Raw genomic sequence first — 24,843 nt, 5'->3', positions numbered from 1 at the left:
AAGAGGAAAAAAAGCAGAGGGGCCAGGTCATGGTGCAGGTGCTCAAGAGATCTGCACCCCAAGACTCCAGCGGTAACAGTAAAAGTTCCTAAGGCTCTTTTAGTCTCTACAGGTCTCAATGGGAGACAATTTCCTACATTCAAATATGTCGCTGCACCCGGATCACCTCCAGGACCCCTCAGCCATAGGCAATATCTCTGTTGTCTTCAGGAAGAAGATGCCTGTTTTCCACCCCATCAAAGATCACCAAGCTACAAGTGGGAGCTGGGCTTTGAATGGAAGTCTACTCAGGCTCCTAAAGTTGAGCTGTCCTCCAAGGAAAGGACAGCACTGTAAAAGCTCAGTGAATGGGACGGGAGACTTCACTAAAGCCTGACCAGACTGGTACCCTGACATCCAACGTCCAGCCTCCAGAACTGGGAGAAACATAATTCTGTTTTTGATCAGCTCCCCAGGCTATGGCTCTTTGTTGTAACATCCTGAACTAGCCCAGAAGTGCGATTCCATCACCTGTGTCATACTCCATCATTCAGAAGGGAGTCACTAACCCCTCAGTGCTGTCTTTGTGGATGCTGCCCACCCTAGGCTGAGATGAAACACAGGGTCTGGGTCTAAATAAAATGGGAAGGCACTGGAAGGTGCAATATCAGAGGAGGAGGATGTCTGAATTTCATTTAATCTCAACCTCAACTGGTGCAGCATGAAAGAGGAGGCCCAGAGCAAAAGTGTCTTCTCCTGAGATCACACTGTGAACCCCAGGCCCACTGGAGTTCTCTTCCATGCTACTTCTCACTCCTTTTTGAATTTCCTCCATCTGTAAGTGTGTGCAATATCTACAGGAAACACCACATCATGAGTTTTATAAGATCTATCTCAAACACACCTCATGAGTTCCCTAGGAGGGAGATGCTAGCATAACCCCCATTGTGCATGCTGGGGAGGCCCCAAAACACAAAAGGAGTTCTCTAGGGTCTCACAACTGCTAAGATAAAGGTTGTTTGACCCAGCACTGTCTCCTCAAACCTGGGACCCTGGTTACATCCAGGTCTTCCCAAGCTGCTGAAGGGGCACACTTTGGCATAATGGTGAAAGGTAAGGAGTCGATGGGGGAGGGTGAGCGGCCAGAAGCCCAGTGGGGCCTTTGAGTAAGTCTGATGGAAAGGAGGTGCTTACAGGATGGAACCTACAAGATGTGACCTCACTTCCTTACTGACAGACCCCAACAGAACTTAGAATTCTGGTAACTAGGCACCCATATTATACACACAGCCCCATTTCCAGCTCAGTTGGGAGTCGACACTCGAGAGAACAACATGTTCTCCTGCTGTGTCCCCACATGCTGCCGACCTCCTCGTCACAGAAGAGGACAAAATGAGACTGTTTCTCGAGAATACAGACATTGGTACAACCCTCACCCTCGACGCCTCTGGCCCTTTGCCAGAAGGCACCCACAGGTAACACAGGGCCCAGGGCAGGCCTGTCAAGGCCAGGCCTCAGCTGTGTCCATCAGGGCAGTATTGAGCCCCTCCCCATGTGTTTTGGGGAAACAGGAGAAGAGGGGCCCTCCCTGGATAGGAGCAGGTAGGTTGCGGGGGGTTTGGAGCCTGGACAGTATGTCAGATTCACAGCCCAGACCACACCTTCAGGATGGGAAGGTGAGTGTCGAGGACATAGCTTGTCTGCTCAGATCTGAATCCCAAGACATCAAGCTGTCATCTGCCGGAGACTTCAACCTGCTCTGGCTGGAGGTCTATGCAGATGCTCCTATGTGCCAAATCCTGTTGGGGAAGGGGGTGCCAGGGAGGAGTTCTAATGGGGGTGTCCCACTATGGGGTCAGCCAGGCAGGCCACTAACACATCTTCGCCTGGCTCACTCTCTTTGCAGAGCTCCACACAGCAGATCAAGCAGGAGCTGTTGGATGGATTCCATTTCTCCATCTTCTTCAAAGAAGGGCAGGGGCACCCTGCTACCAACCACAGCCAGTGCTGGTCTGGGGTGAGACTGGACACAGAAGGGACTCCACATACAGGGACTCTAGAAAACCAGGGTGGACCCAGGACTCAAACATGAATATGGGGACTCCCTAGGCTCTGTCCTAGGGCTTTCACACTTGAGTGAGCCACTGTCCAGTTGACTTTCCAAAAGGGCTCCAGCTGCTCACAGGGTCACCAGCAGCCTCTGAATGTAGCTGCTTCTTTGAACACAACCTCCCCTGAATACTAACATGTTCTTAACTTTTTGTCAATCTGCTGTCTGTGTGGCAGAGAAAATCACCTTGTTTCATTTCCACTTTAAACCATACATTTCTGTAACTTTTCCCGGTTTCTATACCTGCCTGTGTTTTCTCTTCCACAAGTCGCCTGGCAGATCCTGGGCCTTGGGATGCGCTTCCTCCCACCCTGGAGTCTTCCGGCATTTTCCCCTTGGCCAGGGCTGGGATGGCCGTAGCTGTTTCTCCAGACTCACATTCATGTTAAAGAACAAAAACAATCATATCCCTTTAAGTCAAAGGGTTCTTCTAGAGCATCTTGTCCGGTGTGCTGTCACTAAAATAAGGAGGGGATGAGACCTCCCCCAACCATTCCCATCCATATAAGAAGCGGAGCCTCAGGTGGCCTAGAGGGAATTTCATCCAGTCCTCCTTGTGGAAGGTGCACTCTTCTGACCCGGGTGCTGCTGAGCAAGCATCTGACATCCAAAAGCCCGCGTCTCCTCTTCTCCACCATGAGGGTGATTTTTGAGGGTTGCAGGGATGATGCTCTTCATGTAGGCTGTTGATACAGAGGGTGCTGTTGCCCCACAGCTGACATTCACCGTGCTGATACCTTGAAGGCATGAATCATTTTCTCCTTCTCCATCCTCACATGCAATTTTACCTTGAAAGCCTAGAACTCTTTTCACCATGGGCACCCAGGTTCTCCACATGCACAAGTCCCTGAAGGGCTGGTGTTTCTTGGTGTGAGTTCCAGATCCCGATCCTCTGGTGGTTCAGGGTATTACCACTGACTCGCATGTCGCTCCTTGTCCCCCTAGTATGAAAATGAGATCTGCAGGATGCCAACTTTCCAACCCCGCACAGGGGAGAAGCTGTTGGAGTCCCTGGTTCCAGCCTTTCTAACTAAACCCATCTCGTCGTATGCCACCTGCCTGGGTCCCTCCTGGGACTTTATCACCGTGCCACACTTTTTGGAACTACTGGTTAGAAGGTGAGTGTCCATCCCCTAAAAGGCACGGAGGTGCCTCTGTCCCCTACTGGCTGTGTCTTGAAGATGCAGCTCTTGGAGCCTCAGTTGGCTCCTGTGGAACAGGGAGTAATGAGAAGATGAACCTCACAGGGTTCTTGTAGGGACTGAATGATCTAAGACACAGCAAACAAAGGGGTCCCTAGAGCCTAAAACTCTGGACAATCTGCTGTGGGTGCTGTGATTCATGTTTATTACTTTTCTCTTCCCCCTCACTGAAGCAGCTCTCAGCTTTCTGCCGCAATGGCCCATCTCTCTTACTGTTTGGAAAGGCATATAGACAGCAAGTCTGCAATGGCATTGGTAAAGGATGTCTGAGTTTCCTTCTGGCTGGACTTTCTCCTTGACACAGACAGAAGAGGGGTCCCTTCATGCTGAAAAAGGAGCCACAGGCTCACTCAGACATCTGGAGAGGCTCACTGAGTTTCTCCAATGGTTGGGGTTCACTCATTCAACACATACATACAAAACACTTCATTTGTGCATCGTTCTTCTTGTGACTTGGCCTAATTTCATAAACAAGGCAGATGACAATCCCTGGGCCTCAATTCTACTCAGAGTCAGGTGCTCACAGTAGACAGAACAAACAAATCATATCTACAGAATGTTAGAGGGGAAACCCTTATGGCCTTCTCTATCTATGGTGGCATCCTCTCAGATTCTGACTAGAATGACGGAGCCTAACAAGTATAAACTGGGGGGACTTAGGGTTCTGAAGGGCCTCTTCACCCACAAAACATGGGGGGAAATATGTGGACTCTGGCTGGGGAGAGACTAAAGGAGCCCTGGGGTTCATATGTCTTGTAATTCCCACAACAAGGCTGACATCTGGGGACTTCCCCTGCAAGAGGGAAATACTGAGTTTTCTAAAAGTAGGTCCCTTGCAAAGGAGATGTGAGGCTGGGGTCACAACTGGCCACTGAGAGACCCATCCCCAGCACCGTGCCTTCCCAGCTCTCCCTGTCCTCCTCCACCCAACATCTGCCCCTACCCTCCTAACCCCAGGAACAGGGGAACCAAACTGGAGCTTTGATGAGCAAGCTGCTCACAAATCTGCCTGGAGCTGAAGTCTTGAGTGCCCAGGTGCACAGTGCTCTGCTCCAGGGCCATTGGGAAGAGAATCTCAGTGGGACGCTGGGGCGCAGAAGGGTCCATACAGCCCTGCTACATGGCCAGGTCTGCCCCTTCCAGGACAGCACTGATGCCTTGTGGTAGGGTGGGGCTGTTCTCCACACAGGCAGCAAGAGGCCAGGGACCCAGAACCACACAACGGTGCCCTGGAGGGTTGTGTGGGAGAAGGCCAGGCCTCTGACTCAGCTGTCCACTCCATCACCAGCACCACCACCTCCATTTTGTTCACCTGGCCCCCTGAAAACACTTCAGTTTGCTGCCAGGCCCTGCAACGGTCATCTTTCTGGATAAAGCTGGCCTTCAGAACCTTCACCTGGCCCGGACTGGGCTTGGAGGACCATCAGGAAATTGTCCTAGGCCAGTTGGTGCTTCCGGAGCCCAAGGAGGCCAAGCCAGATGGTGAGAAGACTTTCAGGGGGTGGTGTTTTGGGGCTACAATTCCCTTAAATTCCATCCAGTCATTTCTATACTTGGAAATCCCAGTGAAGAGTGACTGGAATGGTGACCTTTTCTCCTTTTCCAGATCCTGCTCCACCTCCTGGGCAACACGCATTAACAATGCTGGCCCTGGAGCCAGCACCAGCGGACCTGCAGCCTGCTCTGGAGCCAGAGTCACCTGTAGCCCTGGATGCACCAGGATATCTACATTCAGCACCAGCACCAGCACCAGGGGAAGGGCCCCCTCCAGGAACACTGCTGGAGCCACCGTCAGCCCCAGAGTCCCCCTGTCCCTGTCCCGGGACTGTCAAGAGCCAACTCACTGAGGAGCTGCCGGACATCACGACCTTCCCTCCCAGGCTGCTGGCTGAGCAGCTGACCCTCATGGATGTGGTGAGCAGCTGGGCTTTGCAGGCTGTGCCTATGGAACCACCTGTCTCAGACCAGCCTCTCCCTGAGGAGCGGCCAATGCCCTGGGTCCAATTTCAGCCCCACTTCTCACCAACCATGGGATCTGGATGAGTTTCCTCACCCACAAGCCTTCCCTGTCTGCATGTGGACAGCAGAGATGGGAAATGACCCGTGCCAGCTGCACAGAGTGACTGTGCAGACTGAATGACAGGGGATGGACAGAAAGCAGGACAGGGCAGGTGATCACTGAGGGGCAGGCAGGGCCATGGGTCACTCACCCAGCTGCTCGGGAGCCTCACTACCCTCAGCACTTATTAGGTACCTGATGCATACTAGATTCTATGGCAGACACCCAAACAGAGCCCAAAGTTGCAGTTGCTGCAAGGAAACTGCACCAGTAGGGAGAGAAGGAGTAGAGGGCTGATTGGGATGGGAGGAAGACGAGGCCTCAGGATGGGGAGGCCTGAGCCACCTTCTACTTCTTGGAGTGAGGATGGCCTGGGAGAAAATGTCACTCTCTTCCCACCCTTGTTGGGTTCTGGGCCATGATGCATTCAGGGCCCTCAGTGGGCAGAAAACCAAACCCAGGGACTCCCACAAGTCTGGAGCCCATTTTAAAGCTTTCTGAGCCCCAGCTGTGTTCCTGCCAGAGACTGTGGATGACTGTGAGCTCACTTCCTGCCTGGGACTGTGGATGACTCTGAGCTGGGCTGTGCTGTGTCCATGACACTCTTCTCCTTCCCCAAAGGATCTCTTCAAGAAGGTGGAGCTCTACGAATGCTTGGGCTCCATCTGGGGCCAACGACATCAGAAGGGGAGTGAGCACGTGGCACCCACAGTTTGTGCCACCATTGCACACTTCAACAGGCTCACCAACTGTGTCACCACCTTCTGCCTCGGGGACCACAGCATGAGGGCCCTGGACAGGGCCAGGGTGGTGGAGCACTGGATCAAAGTGGCCAGGGTAAGCCATGATTGGGCCTTGGGATTCCCTCTCTAAAAATGGGGAACTGCCTCTTCTCCTCCATCGGCTTTCAGGATTGGCATCTGTATCTCTAGCCTGAGCCCTGCACATCCCCTGGGCCCTTCTTCCCAGAGGTTCCTTGACCTTCACCCCCATGGCCCAGTAGTGGCTGCTCACTTCTGACCTAGGATCTTCCTTGGGTTGAACTGAAATCTTTCCAGATGAGTGACATTCACTCAGCCCCAGGTGTACCCTCCTGAGGCTCCCTGGACCTCTGCTTCATTCAGGAAGGGAGACCTCAGCAGAGGGGGCTGAGGCTGAAGTGGGTCCGACTCCAACTCTGGACCTCACAGCTCACTCTTCCCTCTCCAGGAGTGCCTACGCCTCAACAACTTCTCCTCGGTGCACGCCATCGTCTCTGCTCTGCGCAGCAACCCAATACATCGGCTACACAAGACGTGGGCAGGAGTGTCCAGGTGAGGAGCTCCCTTCAGGGGAGCACCAGGGTTGACCTAGGGACCCATAGGTCTCCCCATGGGCCCTCAATGACTCTGAAAGGTTCTTGGAGAACAGGGACGCTGGAGGCAGGGATGGGCTGGTGGGTGTGGTCACTCAGCTGCCCTGGACTCCTAGGCAAGGATTTCTAACTCAGGAGTAAGGGTTTTTAACCATCAGGAACAGACTGGAGCCAATTGGAGGCTTTCAGGTGTTTGTACCCAGCAGTGGAACTGTGTCCAGCTGGAAGCTAACTCTGAACACGCAGGGCTCATGTGAAGTGGAGATGGGCCAGGGGAGGAACATGACAGTCCCACCCTGGTCCTCTGGAGCCCTTGTCATCAGATGACACCACTGGAAACTCTCATGCAGGAAGCTGAGATTCATTAAGTTTCAAACAAAAGGGATTGGAACTCACAAATCTCCCCCGTGATTCCCAAATTTACCCTTTTTTCTTTCCTCTGTCAACAGCCAAAGCACAAAATATCTAAAAGAACTCTGCAAAAAAGACACTGCAGTGAAGAGGGACCTGCTGATCAAGGTACAGTGGAGTCTGGGAGATGCGGAACAAGTGTTTAAGGGTCAGAGAAAAGAGTGAGTTTGGAAAGGCATTGAACCCGGTGTGCAGTGGTTATTTTGTAATGTTTTGATTTACCTACAAAAAGTGGACTTGAAAAATTCCCTCCAGGCCTACTTTGGGCAAACAGGAGGAGAGGTGTGTGGGTCCATGGGCGCGTGGGGGTACCGGGACAGGAGGCCCTGCAAATGGGATGTGGCAATGGCTGCTGGGCTTCTGAGTGGGGGTGATGAGCTGCAGCATTAGCAGGGCTCTGGTTCCCATGCTGGTCCATGCTGCTGGCATGGAGCTTCCTCCAGGCTAGCGGGTGATCATTGTAGGTGGGACTTTCTTCCTTCCTCAAACTGGGAGCAATTCCTCAGGAAGCCAGGCCTCTGCTGCTGCTTCTGTCTGCAGCGCACCTCCATGGGCAGGGACTGCAGTCCACACTGGGGGAAAGAGGGAACAACAACAGAGGAAGCTCATGTGCCAGGGAGTCCAGTAGACTGCACAGCTATGGGTGCCAATGGGCAAACTCAGGACAGATGTATGTGCTTGCTGGGACTCCCCGCTCTGCCCTTTGCAGACATCTGAAAATGGTCATGTCACAGGATTCTCACCAGTTAGCAGTGACACATGCTCATGACAAGTATCTGGGGGATCCATGCATTCCTAGGGGATCCTCCCTGACCAGATCTCAGAAACCTCCATGCAAATGAGAAGGCAACATGTCACCCCACCCAGGATTCTGGAAAACCCTGCCATGTCCGTCAGAGATGTCGCCTCAGGAGGCCACATCCTGAGTGGAGGAAGAGAGAGTTCTGTGCACGGAACTCCCCTGGGGGATCACTGGCGAGGCCAAACCAAGGATTTGGCATGGCGCAAACCCAGTTTGTGTGGCAGAGACTCCGGTGGGGCTCAGATAGGCAGGTGCCACTTAACCAGGTCTCCTAAAATGCCCTGTCCCTTTCCCATCACGACACTACAAGGCTGGAGTCCTAGACACTCAGAGACTCCAGAGAACAAGACTCTGATGGGTGGTGGTGCTGGGATGTGGGCTGAAGGCAGCCGAGACAGAGCCTCCAGGAGGGGGAGGAGGTGCCCTCTCTTTTGGGGCCCTGGGGAGTCACTGCCCACTCTTGGTCTCTGTTTCCTTATCTGGAAAATGAAGGGATGCTGAGCCTGTAGTGTGGGCCTCACAGAGTGGAAATGAGGTTCGAGAAAAGAAAGCAATTGGAGGGTGCTCGTGAATGGTTCTTCCTCAGAGGGATGAGGGGGAGAACAATGACAACAGCTACAGGAAACAGTACTCAGGAGGCCCTGTGAGGTAGCTGTAGTATTCATGGCTCTTTACAGAAGAGGAAACAGTCTCAGGGAGGCCTGGCTGCATGATTGGGTGACACACACAGGGAGTGTGGAGCTGGCCAGTGGCATGAGCACTGTGCCAGGTGATTCACGCCAGTCCCTGGGGATCCAAGTGTGGGGTGGCTGGGGTGTAACTGGGGGAAGGGAAGACAGCCTCACTGTCCCTGTCCCTGACACCTGGCAGGCGGGGAGCTTTAAGGTGGCCACCCAGGAGAGGAACCCCCAGAGAGCCCAGATGAGGCTAAGGAGGCAGAAGAAGGTGAGTGAGACTGTGGCATGGAGGGACCGCAGGGGATCAGAGGACAGGGCTCTTTTCCCCACCAGCTGGAGACCTCCATATCAACACAGCGGGGGCTTCCTCCCCAGCCCTGTCCTCCTATGTCCACTGGGCCTGGAAAACCTCCATTGGAGAGACCAGAGCAAGGGTCTGGGAAAGCAGGACTCAGAGTGGATGTGGGGAAGGGTAAGGCTGGGACCACAGGCCCTTGTGACTTTTTAAAATCCCATCATAGAGGTAACTAGGAGTGACTGCTAGACGTGGAGGCCAGCTGGAATAGAGGAGGCAAAGAATTGGGAAAGGCAGCTGAGGGTCTTTGGCTGCTACAACTGGGAGACCTGGGGACGGGGGTTCTGGGAGACAGGGGCTGATGGGATTTCATGGGACAGGGCCTTGGGCAGGCACCTAAGGGTCAATACTCATCACCACTACCCCTCCCACCTCCCCACCCCTCCATGGCACAGGGCGTGGTCCCCTTCCTGGGGGATTTTCTGACTGAGTTACACAGGTTGGATTCGGCCATCCCGGATGATCTGGATGTGAGTGAGTCTGGGGCAGGCTGGCTGGGAACCAGGATCCTGAGGCTTGGGAGGAGAGGGGCCTGGACGGAGTCCTTAGATCTCAGTCCTTGGAAAACCTCCTCTCCTGAGAGTCTCACAGCTGCTCCTGTGGGTGGGGGTGCCAGGCCCATCTCATTACCTCTGACTGACAGAGGCTCCATGGCAGTCACCAGTCCCTATCCCTGAGTGGTGAAGCTGCAGAGCTACCTGACTGCAACGATGCTGAGCTGTGGGCTGAGCTGGACTCAGCCTCTCCCTAGGGTAGTCCCATAATAGGAGGGTGAAATTGAGCCTTTCCAAGGGCAGGCAATTCCAGGGTCACTGAGCACTTTCTTTCTACGAGAGACCTCAGTTTCTCTGTCTGTCATTTCAGAGGGTTGGGGCAGAAGGTCCCTGAGCCCCAGCTCCCATGCCCCCTGCCCTAGAGCCCGGAGCCTGAGGCAGGTTCACGTTGTGTCATGTGCACATCCCCTGACCCTGGTGGCCCTGGCAGTAGTGCAGCATGGGAAGGGATGGGGTGAGGCTGTTGTGGGCCAGGGACCTTTCTCATGGGCTCTATCTGACTTCCAGGGCAACAGCAACAAGAGGAGGAAGGTGAGCAGCTGGGGCATTCATGTTGGATGAGGTTGGGGATGTGGACGTCACAGTCCACCCTGGGCAGGACACTCCCTGGCTCCATCCTCTACATCTTAGCTTTACTGGGAGGGTTTGACACACACAGGAGGAGGAGACCTATCCCAGTGGAGAAAGTGGGAAAGGCACTGGAATCAAAGACCAGTTCCTGCAGGAGGGGCTGTTTACATCCAACTCTGGGAACAGGCTGGGGACTCCATGGGGCCCCTTTACAGAATGGCCCCAGGGACCAGCCCCTTCTCCCTGCCTGCCAAAGGTCCCCTCAGTGTCTTCCACCCAGGCCCTGTCAGCATCCTGTCCTCTGTCTGTAGGAGGTCCGAGTTCTGCAGGAAATGCAGCTGCTCCAAGTGGCTGCCATGAATTACAGGCTTCGGCCCCTGGAGAAATTTGTCACTTGTTTCTCAAGAATGGAGCAGCTCAGTGACAAGGAGAGGTGAGGGCCTGGCACATGGAAAGAGGGTGGGAGAAAGCTCTCCATTTTTTTTTAATGTGGTCTGGCTCTGTCGCCCAGGCTGCACTGCAGTGTCACCATCTCTGCTCACTGCAACATCTGCCTCCTGGGCTCAAGCCCTTCCTCAGCCTCCCAAGCAGCTGGGATTACTGCTATGCACCACCATGTCCGGTTGTTCTCCTGTTGTTATTCTGGTACAGGTGGGGTTTCATGATGATGTCCAGGCTGGTCTCAAACTCCTGGCCTCAAGGGATCCACTCACCTCAGCCTCCCAAAGTACTGACAGTACAGGTGTCAGCCACCCCACCTGGCCTAGAGGAGGCTCTCCTGTGGACAGCTGCAGAGAGCCTATGGCCATGACTCCATCACCAGCATCAAGCCCTGTTGCATGGGGACTGCTGGGGACCCAGGATTCCAGCTGGGCAGGCAATGAGAGGGGACCCGATGTGTGGCTCATGGTGGCCTCACACCTGCCTCTCTGTCCTGCAGCTACAAGCTGTCCTGTCAGCTGGAGCCCGAATCCCAGTAGGCTGGAAACATCCTGCAGTGGCTGGGGCCCTATTGGGATGCTTTCTAGAACACCAGCTCTGCATCATCCTTCACCCAGACCGGAGACACCAGGAAACCACATCTAGGTGGCTGGCAGCTCAGCTACATCTTGACCCCACTCCTCAACACCAGCTGCTCCTGCTGGCCAGGGTCAGGCCATGGGACTTTTGCATGTCAGGCGGGAAACCATTTTATGTTTATTTTCTTTAGTGTATAAGTAACGGGTTTTTTTCTTAGCTTTCATTAAAATAAAATTTTAAAACACTATTCAGAATGTTCTACAGTTGTTGAATGAGAACAGTAACTCCAGTGCAGTAACCGTATACCAGTCTTTAGGATTCATAGTCTAGCATGTCAAATTGAGGCTATAGCTGAACAAGCCATGGAATAGCATTCACGTTACACCTGCCAACCGTTTAATGTTTTCTTCTTTATTCAAATTAATTATTGCTAACTCTGTTTAAGAAAAACAAACAAACAAAAAAAACAAAAAAAAACACTTAAAAACCACAGTATGTCTCCCAATCTATGTCACTTGTTCTACTGACCAGTTACTCTCAAACTTAAATTCTAGTTAAATTCAAGTTCCACTGGGTTACTCTACTTTTTTAAGTTGTAAATATTTAATGAATCACTTAAATATTTACTGAAGGGCTGGAGATGGGAGGTATTTATGCAAGTGGTAGGGCTGGCCTTCTCCAGAAGTCCTGTGCACAAGGGAGCTGGCCATGAGTCTCCAGGAAATACAGATAAACTTTTCCCACTATGGATCTTCCCAGACTTTCTGACACCTCTCCCCTAAGGGAACATCAAGGAAGGAGAGAATTGTTTGAACCCAGTATCTAAAGGATGTCCCACAGCTTAATTTGAACACAAGCCCCACTGTGGTATATCAGACAAAAACAAGTCAAAGAAATCAACATTTCAGGGTCTGAAATATGATACCCCCAAATCAACACAAAATAAACACTTCAATCCAGTCCTGGAGCCACAAAGCTCCTATAAGAAAAGTGGGAGTTTATTTCAGCAAAACTTGTATCCAAGCATGCAGTTTGCAAAAAAGAAAGAAAACAAAAGCAAAAATTATCTATGGCAACAAACCCTTAGGCCATGCAATTGATTTGGCATTACTTTTTCTTTCTTATTTTTTGTTCTTTTTGGATGGGACACAAAAATCACTGCTAACAAATATGAATACAAACACATGGGACTATACATCATTTTAGAGCTTCTGCATGGGAAAGAGAAACAATGAATCATTAAAGAAGGCATCCTGATGAGTTCATGTCCTTTGTAGGGACATGGATGAAGCTGGAAACCATCATTCTCAGTAAACTATTGCAAGAACAGAAAACCAAACACCGCATGTTCTCACTCATAGGTGGGAATTGAACAGTGAGAACACTTGGACACAGGAAGGGGAGCATCACACACTGGGGCCTGTGGTGGGTTCGGGGGTTGGGGGAGGGATAGAATAGGAGATATACCTAATGTAAATGATGAGTTAACGGGTGCAGCACATCAACATGGCACATGTATGCATATGTAACAAACCTGCACGTTGTGCACATGTACCCTAGAACATAAAGTGTAATAATAATAAAAAAAAGAAGGCATCCTACACATTGAAAGAAAGTTCAGCAGAAACATATCTGTGAAAGGGGTTGCAATCTAACATGTATGAGAAACTAACACTACTCTGGGAAAATGAACAAAATCTAATACCCAAGCTAAAACTGGGCAAAGAACCTGAACAGGCACATCTTTTCAGATGTAATCACGAAATTGACTGACAGGTCAAAGAGAAGCTGCTCAACTTCACTAACTATCACACACATGTCTAAGTGCAAACCACATTCAGATACCTCTCTCTCTAATTAGGATGAAACTTACCAAAAACAAGAAAAAACCCATACATTCACAGGCAGTGGCCAATGTAGAAGTGCAGAAAAAGAGATTTTATACACTCTTGGTGGGAATGTACATTACTATATACACGAAGGAAAACAGTTGAAGGTGCCTTAAACATTTTACAACTACCTGTTCAGCTAGGAATACCACCACTGGTTACACACAGAAAGCGCATGAAATCTGTCATGTTGAAGAGATATCGGCCTTCTTATGGCAACTGAAGCACTATGCACAATAGCGAAGGTATCCAATCAACCTACCTGTTCGTGCAGAGATAAAGGGATAAAGAAACTGCAGTACACAATGGAATCCTCCTTGGCCATAGAAATTCATGAAACCATGTCATCTGCAACAACGTACAGAAACCTGGAGGACATGATCTTCCATGAAATGAGCCAGGAAGAGAGAAACAAACACGGCATGATTCCATGCCTATGAGAATGAGATCAACTTTGTCTCTAAACGACTTTATCTCCTAGTAGAATATTCCACAGTAGTGAAGAGAGCCTGGGGGTTGGGGAGGCAGCACAGGAACTGGGAAACGGATGCAATGTTACACTCAGATGACAGGAATAAATTCAGCTGTTCTACTCCACAGCAGGATGTCTAGAGTTAACTGTATCCTACCATATTTTCCAAAAAAGGCTGAAAAGAAAGATTCTGAATATTGCAACCACAGAGAACTAATAAATAATTACTACACAAGGTAACAGAGATAGTCAGTCAATGCCTTGCTTTCATCATTACACAAGGTACATATGCATGGATTAAAATGTCCCGCTCTACTCTTTAATTGGATAACTTTACGAGAGAGCAAATTGGTTTTAAGGACATAGAAATAAACAATGCTGAAGTTCATGTGAGACCAGGAAATGCCCTGCATTTCCAAAGAAATTCTGAGAAATCCAAACTACATTGGATGCATCACACTCCCTGATGTGAAACTGCACTCAAACTCTAGGGACCTGCTTCCGCATGGATGAGTGGAAGAGAACAGAGAACCTGTAAACCCACACACCTCATACCACCTGATGCTGGATGAAATACACAATGATGAGTAATGGGGAAAGAACTCCCTTTTCAATAGTCTTGGGATAAATGGCGAGCCATATGCAGAAGAGTAAGTAACACTAGGCATCTACTTCTCACCATGTACCAAAGTTCACTCAGATGAATGAAAGATGTAAATGGAGGACCTCAAAGTACAAAAATCCTACAAGAGACCCTAGGAAATACCCTTCTTGACATCAGCTTTGACAAAGCATTTATATGCCTAAGACCCCACATGACACTGCAACAACAGCAATAATCGACATGTGGGACCTAATACACTAAAGAGCCACAACACAACACAAGAAATTACCCACAGAGTAGACAGACGACATACAAGATGAGAGAAAATGTTCCCAAACTATGCACCAGACCAAGTTCTAATATCCAGAATCTACCTTAAAGACCTTGCACAAATCAATTAGCAAAACCACCCTCATAATTAATAGGCAATGGATATAAACACACACTTCTCAAAAGATGATGATGAGCAACCAAGAAATTGAAAATATGCTCAACCTAATTATCAGAGAAATATAAATCAAAAGCACAATGAGATATATCTCACGCTGGTCAGAATGAGGATAACGCAGTTAAAAAAAAAAAAAAGGGGCCGGACGCGGTGGCTCAAGCCTGTAATCCCAGCACTTTGGGAGGCCGAGACGGGTGGATCACGAGGTCAGGAGATCAAGACCATCCTGGCTAACACGGTGAAACCCCGTCTCTACTAAAAAATACAAAAAAAAAAAAAAACTAGCTGGGCGAGGTGGCGGGCGCCTGTAGTCCCAGCTACTCGGGAGGCTGAGGCAGGAGAACAGCGTGAACCCGGGAGGTGGAGCTTGTGGTGAGCTGAGATCCGGCCACTGCACGCCAGCCTGGGCTACAGAGCGAGATTCCGTCTCAAAAAAAAAAAAAAAAAAAAAAGGACACTGGCGAGGCAGCAGAGAAAGAGGACACTGGTCCACTTTTGGTGAAAATGCAAAGTAGTTCAGACACCATGGAAAGCACTTCGGAGATTGCTCAAAGAACTTGAACCAGAACTACCATCTGACCCAGCAATCCCACCACTGGGGTATACACAGAGGAAAAGAAATCCTTCTCTCCAAAACACACATGCACACAAATGGTCATGGCAGCAGTATTTACAATGGCAAACACATGAAATCAGCCTAGGTACCCATCAACAGTGGATCAGAAAAGGAAAATGTGGTACATATATACCACAAAAAACTAGGCAGCCATTAAAAAAAAAAAAGAGAGAAGGAAATCATGTCCTTGGCAGCAACATGAAAGGAGCTGGAGGCCATTATCTAAAGAGAAATAAGGAAAACACAGAACACCAAATACCACATGTTCTCAATTATAAGGTGGAGCTAACATTGAATACACCCTACCGTAAAAGTGAAAACAACAGACACTGGTGACTATCCAATGAAAAAGGATGAAGGCATGAGGTATGTGCTGAAGATCTACCTGGTGGGTCCACCCACTGCCTGCATGATAAGGTTGCTTGGACCCCAAGTCTCAGTGTCATGCAATATACCAAAGGCAGTAACTAATCTGCATTTTTACCCTTTAGTCTATAATAAACATAGAAATTATGTTAAAAAATACAAACATAGAAGCTAAAAGCATGAATGAAAAACACAAACTTATAATTATCCAAACAATCTTTTATTGGCATAAACTAAGAAAGTGGACAGAATGAGGAAACCAAATATTCAACCCCAATTTACATATAGTGAACACGTTTTTCAAAAGAACACCAAAAAGATGCAATCGGAAAAAAAGAGCCTGTTCAATAGATGATTTTGAGCAAACTGCATATTCACATACAAAACACTGAAATAGGACCCTTATGTCACGCAACACAAAAATCAATGCAAAATACATTAAAGACCTAAAACTCAATTCTGAAACCACAAAACTCCTACAAGAAAACATAGGGTGTGCATTATTTTAGAAAAGAAATCTATACATGTAGGCTGCTAAAGGTATTTTAAAAACATTAAAACAAAGGAAACACTCCAAGAAAACACCCATAGACAAGGTAATGGCTTGGCATTTTCACTGAAAAGCTGGGGACCCGGTTCCACAGAACAGTGGAACACATTAGAAGACCCAGATATAAACCTGCACACCTGAAACCATTGATATTTGATTTAAAAAAATCAACAAAAATAAGCAATGGAGAAAGGACTCCCAATCAGCAAGTGGTGCTGAGATAAGTGGCCCAGCTAGATGTAGAAGAAATAACACTGGGCCCCTATGTCTCACCATGTACAGAAAGCAACTCAAAATGAATCAAAGAATGAAATGTGAAACGCTGGGCTGGACACAGTGGCTCATTCCTGGAATCCAATCACTCTGGGAGGTCGAAGCAGGCGGATGACTTCAGGTCCTGGAGTTTGAGACCACCCTGGCCGACATGGTGAAGCCGATGTCTAAGAAAAAACCAAAAGTTAGCTGGGCGTGGTGGCACGTGCCTGTACTCCCACCTACTCAGGAGAATGAGGCAGAAGAATCACTTGAACCCAGAAGCTGGAAGGTGCAGTGAGCCGAGATCACTCCACTGCATTCCAGCCTGTATGAGACAGTGAGACTTGGTCTGTAAATAAATACGTAAATACATAAAAATCCAATACCTGAAACTATAAAAAAAAATCCTGCATGAGAATCTAGCAAATACTCTTCTTGACAGAGGCTTTGATAAAGCATTTATATGTCAAGTCCCCAAAAGCAACGGCAACAAAAACAATTACTGGTAAGCGGGACCTAAAACACAAGAGAGCTGCTGCACAGAACAAGAAACAACCACAGAGTCAGCACACAGCCTATAGAATGAGGGAAAACATTCCACAACTACGCATCTGAAAAACATCTAATATCTACAATTTACCGTAAAGATCTTAAACAAATAAAATCAGAAAGAAAAAAAAAAAACTTATAAAAGGGCAACGAACATGAACACTTAAAAGGAGGTGTACCAGTAACTAACGAGCATGAAAACATGTTCGATCTCACTGATCATCAGAGAAATGCAAATCAGAAACATAATTGAGATACCGTCTCACACTGGTCAGAATGGCAATTATGACACACAGTCCACAACAACAGAGGCCGGTGGGGCAGATGAGCAAAGAAATGCAGGTCCACTGTTGGGGGAAATGCAAACTAGTTCAGATCCCCTGGGGAGCAGTGCGGACATTTCTCAAAGAACCTGAAAGAGAACTACCACCCAACACTGCAACCCCACTCCTAAGGATCTATAAAGAGGAAAATCCTTCCATCCAAAACTCACATGCACTCCTATGTTCGTGGCAGTACTACTCACAATGGTAAAGACATGAATCAGCCTTGGTGCCCATTAGTAGTAGATCAGAGAAAGGAAATGTGGTACATACACACCACGGAACACTACACAGTCATAAAAAACAAACACATGCCCATACCAGAAACCTGGACAGAGCCATAGGCCATAATGAACAAAAGGCAAGAACAGAAAACCACAATTTTCAAAACAGCTACAAAGGTCAGTTGTGAATATTCTCTCCACAGAGAAATCATAAGTCTGGAGCTCACAGAGGTGCCAGACACTGCAACTTCATTATGATGCTACCTTTACACAGAACAAATTGTCCCTTGCACCCGCTGGTTATACACACGTACTCTATGGCAATGAAACTGCCGTCCCATTTTGGTAACATTCATTCTCACTGGAATGAGATGATATCTGAGTGTGGTTTTGATTGACTTCTCATGAGGATCAGTAATCTTGATTCAGAATCTTTTACCTGGGCATCCTTCTCAGGTCTTCAGGTTCTTTGGCCAGTCTTACACATTAAATTGAAACAAGTTCATGATAACTTGCCAAACATCTCTAACCACAGCAAAATGTAAATCAAAACCACACTTAGATATTGGTAACAGGTACAGAGTGACACGGAGACACAATGAATCTGTTCTGGTATTCTATTGCACAGCAGGGTGACTAGGTGACTAGGGTCAACAGAATCTAGAAAATTTTTTCAAAATCAGCTGGAAAATACGGTTCTGAATATTCTCTCCACAGAGAAATAATAATGATGGAAGGTCATACAGATGCCAGATATGATGATTTGATCATGATACTACATATACATATGTCAAAATGTCCCTTGCACCCTTGGGTTGTGTGTGTGTGGGTGAATGTATACACACACACACACACACACACACACTCTGTATAGAAACAAAACTGCTATCAAATGTTGCTAGTATTCATTCTAACTGGAGTGAGATGAAATCTGAGTGTGATTTTCACTTACACTTTTGTGTGCATCAGCGATGGTGAGAATCTTCTCTTTGACCTGTGCATCATCCTCATGTCTTCAGGTCCTCTGCCCAGTCCTACACAACAAATTAACAACAAATTCACAATAACATAGCAAGTACCACTTATCACACACACACAAAAATAAAAAACACACTCAAGATTCCATCTCACTCTACATGCAACAGATGCTACAAGAAAAAAGTTGAAACATATGAAAACACAATCCAATCAAAGTGTGGATTTCCGGAGGAGGCACTTGTCTCCACATGTGGTGGGAAATGGTAAACTAGTATGCACACTAAAGAAACCACTTGGATGTTCCTTGAAATCCTAAAACTACAACTACCATTTTCTCCAGCAGTTCTATTCCTAGGTATATACACAGAGGACATGATCAGGACATGGAAGAGATTATCTGTCATCCCAGGTGGCATTCAGCCCTATGCTCAAAAGCCAAGAAAAGAAATCAGCCGACCTGTCCATCCACAGATGAAAGAATGAAGAATCTCTGGTACACAGACAGGATGGAATACTTTTATACCATCAAAATTCATGGAATCCTATCATTTCCAGCAACATGGCTGCACCTGCAGATATTATGTTCAATCAAATCAGAAAGGCAGACAAAGACCAAGGCTGCATGTCCTCACTCATGTGGGAGCTGAAAACTTTAACTCACTGAAGGTGAAAATACAGCAGTGGTCACCACAGACTAGGTGGAGGAGAGGACATCAAGGATTGGCAATAGGTACACAGAGAGTTACAGGAGAGGAATACATTCTGGTATTCCACTCCAAAGCAGGGTGATGATACTTAACAATATGGTTATGCTATTTTCAAAATAGCTACCAAAGAGGATACTGAATGTTCACACATCGAAGATATCAAACTTACACGTGGTCACAAGCATGGGAAACTCCCTGATTTTCTCCATACTCAAGGTATACAAACAAGTATCACAATGTCCCAATGCACCCCTAATTCTGGACATGAAGTATAAAACAAATGTTTTATGAAATGTTAACAATACACGGCTAAATGTTCACATGGAACCACTGAAGACCCAAGGAACCTGAATATGCAAAGCAATTCTAGGGAATACAAACTCAATTGGAGGCCACACACTCCCCAATTTCAAATTACATGTAACACCTCCACTCATCCAAAGACTACAGTAGTGGCATAAAAATGAATCCATCAACCTAGGGACATAAGAGAATCTAAACACACACCTGTAGGCAGTCAACACATTATTTTTCAAAGAATGCCTAGAAGATGCAATGAGGCCATGTGCTGTGGCTCACACCTGTACTTCCAGCAGTTTCAGAGACCGAGTTGGGCGGATCTCTTGAGGTCAGGAGTTTCAGACCAGCTTGGCCAAAATGGTGAAATCCTATCTCTAGTAAAAATATGAAAGATATTAGTCAGGTGTGGTGGTACACAGCAGCAATCCCAGCCACTTGGGAAGATAAGGCAGGAGAATCACTCGAAGCAAGGAGGCGGAGGTTGCAGAGAGCTGAGAACTCGCCACTGCACTCCAGTCTGGGTGAGAGCATGAGTGGGACTGTGTCTGCAAGGGGAAAAAGGATGAGATGAGGAGTCAGCAGTCTGTTCAATTGAGCAGTCTGAAATGACTGGATAGCCACATACAAAAGAATGAAATAAGACGTTCACGTTACACAATACACAAACATAAACTCAAAATATATTAAACCCTAAACACAAGACCTAAAAGCATAAAACTGCTACAGGAAAACACAGAGTGAGCTTAAGTTGAGGAAAACCTGAATCTAAGCTCACAGGATATAAAAGCAAACAACAGACAAAAGAGAAAAACAGAAAAAAAAAAACACTTCCAACAACAGAAGTCAAAAACTCTAGTTTTTGTTATTGACTTTACCTTACAAAAACAAGCACTGCTAGTCAGGCACGGTGGCTCACACCTGTAAACCCAGGACTTTGGGAGGCTGAGGTGGGTGGATCACCTGAGGTCAGGAGTTCGAGACCAGCCTGGCCAACATGGTGAAATCCCTTATCTACATACAAAAATTAGGTGGGCGTGGTGACAGTTGTCTGTAATCCCAGCTACTCAGGAGGCTGAGGCAGGAGAATCACTTGAACCCAGGAGGCAGAGGTTGCAGTGAGCCAAGATTGCACCACTGCACTCCAGTCTGGGCAACAAAGTGAGATACTGTCTCAAAAAAAAAAAAAAAAAAGACGTTCAAGTGATCAACCAACATGAAAAAATGCACAACCTCACTGCAATGCAGCTCCCAAACACAATGAGACATCATCTCACGTTGGTCACAATGGGTAATTTTCCAAAGTCAAAACAACATGCTGGCGAGGCAGCAAAGGAAACGGAACGCTGCTACACTCTTGGTCAATGTGAAAACTAGTTCACATTGTGGAAACCAGTTTAGAGATTCTCAAAAAACTTAAAACAGAACTACCATCAGACCCAGCAATTCCATGACACTTGGTATCTACCTAAAAGACAATAAATACTTCTATCAAACAGACACATGCTCTCCCGCATTCATGGCCATACCGTTCACAAGAACAAAGATGTGGAAGCATCCTAGGTGACCAGCAACAGTGGATTTGAGGTTTTTTTTTTTTTTTTTTTTTTATGTGGTGCATACACATCACAAAATACTACACAGCCATAAGAAGAACACACAATCATGTCCTAAGAAGCATGGATAGACCTGGGGCTTATTATGTTTAGCAAACCAAGGCAAGAACAGCAATCCACATACTCAAAAAAAAGAAAAAAGAAAGAAAGAAACAAACAAAAAGTCTAGAACTTGAGTGATGAACGTCAACTTACAGAACAAAACCAAAGCCAAATTTTTGAAGACAGGAAATAGTGTGATACTATCTTTTGTGGGAACTCTTGACTTCCCCCAAAATTAGAGAACTGGGGAGAAAGAAGCCTCAGCTCAGAATCTGTGACTGGGTTGGAAGTGGAAGCTGGAAATGTGCTCAAGGTCAAACTTTCCTCCTCCCTTCAAAGGAGCCTGGAGTTTTACCAGTGAGCCCAGAGTGAATATTCACTCCGCCATCCACCCTGGGAGATCCCTTTAAACCAGGAACGCACAGTGAGGACAGAAACATGAATGTGCACTAACAAGTCCTGAAAGTTCAGAGGGTGATTCTCGATTTCCCCTTGGCACACAGCAGAAGAACTGTGTCTCTAGGTTCCAGGAAATGCCTGTGAGAGAGCTGTGTACCCCAGATTCCCTTCATCACAGATGACACCCAGTGCTTAAGCCTACACCCCTTGTGACCAATCCCAAGGAGTGTTGACTAATCTAAACCAAAGGCTCTGATGTTCCACAGGAAGAAAAGAGCAGGTGGACTGCAAAGAGAATCTCTCATGAACGCAGCACCCTCATAGCCCATACAGACAGTTCTTACCATGATGCCAAGAAACTGAAAACAACAAGCCAGACTTCACACATATTTCCATTTTCCTTCTGATTTCATACCCCCTCCTTCAGCCCCTCCTCACAAGCAGCAGGGATAACCTGGAGGCTCCTGGGAATCTTTTCCCATTGGGTTTTTCCTGGCATGTAGTTCCCTACCTGGATGAGTCTCCTCGTCACTTATACTCTCCAGCGTCAAGTCTTTAGAAACAAAACCAGCAGGATAAGTTATCAGAGTGACTCACCCACTCCTCCTACTTTAGCTGAAGCTGAATGATGGGTTAGTCTCCCAACCCACGCTGCTTCATACATGATCCCCACATCTTTCTTCTGGGTTGATAAACCTTCCTACAGCTTCTTGGGCCAGAGTTCTATACTGGCAAAATCACTTTCACGAGAACCCCAAGCCTCTTTCCCAGCACGAAGCCAGAATCAGGTTTCTCTACAATGAATCTAGCAAGTTTTCTCCTCGGGAAATGAGTTATTTCATGGTACATACCGCTTTCTTTCCAAGCTCTTATCTGCAATTATATAAAAGAAAACATGAGAATCAGATTCTGCTGTGCACTTCACACAGATCTGTTATTCTCTGGACCATGATAAAAAACCAGAAGGCAGGCCGGGCGCGGTGGCTCAAGCCTGTAATCCCAGCACTTTGGGAGGCCGAGACGGGCGGATCACGAGGTCAGGAGATCGAGACCATCCTGGCTAACACAGTGAAACCCCGTCTCTACTAAAAATACAAAAACTTAGCCGGGCGAGGTGGCAGGCGCCTGTAGTCCCAGCTACTCGGGAGGCTGAGGCAGGAGAATGGCGTAAACCCGGGAGGCGGAGCTTGCAGTGAGCTGAGATCCGGCCACTGCACTCCAGCCTGGACGACAGAGCGAGACTCCGTCTCAAAAAAAAAAAAAAAAAAAAAAAAAAACCAGAAGGCAGTAGAGTGATTGAGCCATAGGTCAAAATCCCCAAAGACTAGCACAGAGGATAGCTATAGAAAAACAAGACCTCTATTCACAGAATTAACCTTTAAATTTAATTTTATATGCAAACACACAATGCTTAATCCAAGGAGGAAAACTGGTATTGTGGAAAATGCCTCAGTATTGCAGTTGATAATGGATGCTGTCATTTAGAAGCAGCATAGTGTACCACGTATCAGTTGGAAAGACACTCCTACTGAATTCCAGCCCCACAAAGACAATAGTGTACAGTGTACATAATGTGCATTGCCAGGTTTTCAAATCAAAATTAATTGAGAAGAATCAGGAAAGGAAGATTGCTGTGGAAGACAAAAAAAGTGGGTCTTACCTTGACATCACCATCATCATCATCATCATCACCACCTTCATTATCATCTTCATCTTTGCATTGTGGTGAACATCTTAAAAACAGGCCATCGTCAGGACGAGCTGGAAGGACACAGAGAAAAGATCAGTGCACCGGTGGTTGGTGACTGTGAGTCACTCAGGGAGCTTTGCTGGATGTGGTGTATGGAGGTGGTTGATTAACAAGCATGGACTGAGTTAAGGCTGGGCTATTCCACTGAGGGGAAGAGGGATGGCAGAGTAGGGGAGCAGGAAAGACATGAGACATGGAGGTCTTGGCCTTGTACTAGAGGCATCAGGCAGCAACACAAAACAGTCAACCCAAAATGGAAATAAATGCACACTGAGGGTCAATGAAAGAGTGCCTTCCTCCCTCTCAAATGTTTTGAAAGTCTACAAAACAAACAGCATTTTCTTAACGTATTCAAGACCATGTCAGTATACTAGGATCTAATTATGCTGGTGCCACATTTAACATCTGTTTTAAAGGATTTATTACTGGATTAAAAGCCTATTTTATTGGTGAAATGGACTCAATTTTACCCAAATTACTCTACTCTATTAATCACAAATTCTTTTTCATAGAGATCATTTAAAAATTCAATATTAAAATGCTATATTTAAAAATAGTGATGATTTCCCATTTGTAAGTCATCTTCTGAAATGACTTCTACACACCCTTTTGGGGCCCTGTGATCAGGGGCTTCAGCAGCTCCTGTGTGACTCTCCCTGGGGAGAGTCACAGACTCCTAGGCTCAAGCAATTCTCCCTCCTCAGTCTCCCTAGCAGCTGGGACTGTAAGTGCATACCACCATGCTGACTAATTAAAAGAAAAAAAAAATTCAGAGACATGCGGTCTCGCTATGTTGCCCAGGCTAGTCTCACACTCCTGACCTCAAGCTCTTCCCACCTTAGCCTCTCAAAGTGCTAGAATGTGAGCCACCATCCCCGGCCCCAGTAAACAAATACTGACACATTATTACTAACTAAGGTTCATCTTGATTCAGATTTCTTTACTATTTCCCCTAATGTCCTTTTCCTGTCCCAAGATCTCATGCAGGAGACCATACCATGTTTAGTTCTTAAGTCTCCTCAGGATTGCTGGAGTGCAGTGACTTCATCTCGGCTCACTACAACCTCTGACCATCGAGTTCAAGCTATTCTCCTGCCTCAGCCTCCTCAGTTGCTGGGATTACAGGCACCTGCAACCATGCCCAGTTAATATTTTTTTTTTTTTTTTGAGAGGGAGTCTCCTTCTGCCCCCGAGGCTAGAGTGCAGTGGGACAATTTTGGCTCACTGCAACCTCTGCCTCCTGGGTTCAAACGATTCTCCTGCCTCAGCCTCCCTAGTAGCTGGGATTACAGGTGTGTACTGCCACTCACTGTCTTTTTTTTTTGGAGAGTTTGAGATGGGGTTTCACCACATTGGCCAGGCTGGTCTAGAACTCCTGGCCTCAGGTCATCCTCTCACCTCAGCCTCCCAAAGTGCTGGGATTACAGGTGTCAGCCACTGTGCCCGGGCTATTCTGCACTTCACTTGCAAAATATTTTTTCCTTTACAATAAATTGCTCTATGCTGCATCACCTTTGCTGTGTGATTCTTATTTAAACTCTTTATTTATTTTAATTATTTATTCTTTTTGAAACAGGGTCTCACTATGTTGCCCAGGCTGGTCTCAAACCTTTGAGCTCAAGCAATCTGCCCACCATGGCCTCCCAAAGTGCTGGGATGACAGGC

At 47.4% G+C, this 24,843-nt stretch overlaps 1 protein-coding gene across 4 annotated transcripts; it reads left to right on the top strand.

Annotated features, from left to right (window-relative positions):
- The first annotated feature begins 974 nt into the window (after positions 1-974).
- LOC105480640 (ral-GDS-related protein-like) lies at positions 975-11,283 on the top strand. Of its 4 annotated transcripts, none has more exons than XM_071080075.1 (13): positions 975-1,092; positions 1,886-1,996; positions 3,035-3,207; positions 4,580-4,773; positions 4,898-5,205; positions 5,972-6,187; positions 6,560-6,663; positions 7,154-7,223; positions 8,788-8,862; positions 9,345-9,419; positions 10,011-10,034; positions 10,385-10,506; positions 11,014-11,151. In XM_071080075.1, exons 3-13 carry the CDS (start codon positions 3,056-3,058, stop codon positions 11,051-11,053), a joined length of 1,380 nt encoding a protein of 459 aa, XP_070936176.1. In that variant the 5' UTR covers positions 975-1,092; positions 1,886-1,996; positions 3,035-3,055; the 3' UTR covers positions 11,054-11,151. The 4 variants fall into 4 exon arrangements, with proteins under 4 accessions (XP_070936176.1, XP_070936175.1, XP_070936177.1 ...); XM_071080074.1 differs by lacking the exon at positions 975-1,092 and adding an exon at positions 1,314-1,454; XM_071080076.1 differs by lacking the exons at positions 975-1,092; positions 1,886-1,996; positions 3,035-3,207 and adding exons at positions 4,276-4,454; positions 10,725-10,815 and having other exon boundaries at positions 11,014-11,283.
- Positions 11,284-24,843: the final 13,560 nt, after the last annotated feature.

The sequence above is a fragment of the Macaca nemestrina genome, chromosome 15 (assembly GCF_043159975.1).
Source record: "Macaca nemestrina isolate mMacNem1 chromosome 15, mMacNem.hap1, whole genome shotgun sequence".
NCBI lineage: Eukaryota > Metazoa > Chordata > Mammalia > Primates > Cercopithecidae > Macaca > Macaca nemestrina.
The sequence above is the reverse complement of the archived record's forward strand: the minus strand, read 5'-3'. Positions and strand labels throughout refer to the sequence as shown.

Excerpts from the sequence above, each read along its gene's own strand:
- LOC105480640 (XM_071080076.1), top strand. The coding sequence starts at position 4,276 with ATGAGCAAGCTGCTCACAAATCTGCCTGGAGCTGAAGTCTTGAGTGCC. Across the intron at positions 6,188-6,559 it reads ACTGGATCAAAGTGGCCAGG|GAGTGCCTACGCCTCAACAA; the intron begins GTAAGCCATGAT and ends TTCCCTCTCCAG. Across the intron at positions 6,664-7,153 it reads ACGTGGGCAGGAGTGTCCAG|CCAAAGCACAAAATATCTAA; the intron begins GTGAGGAGCTCC and ends CTCTGTCAACAG.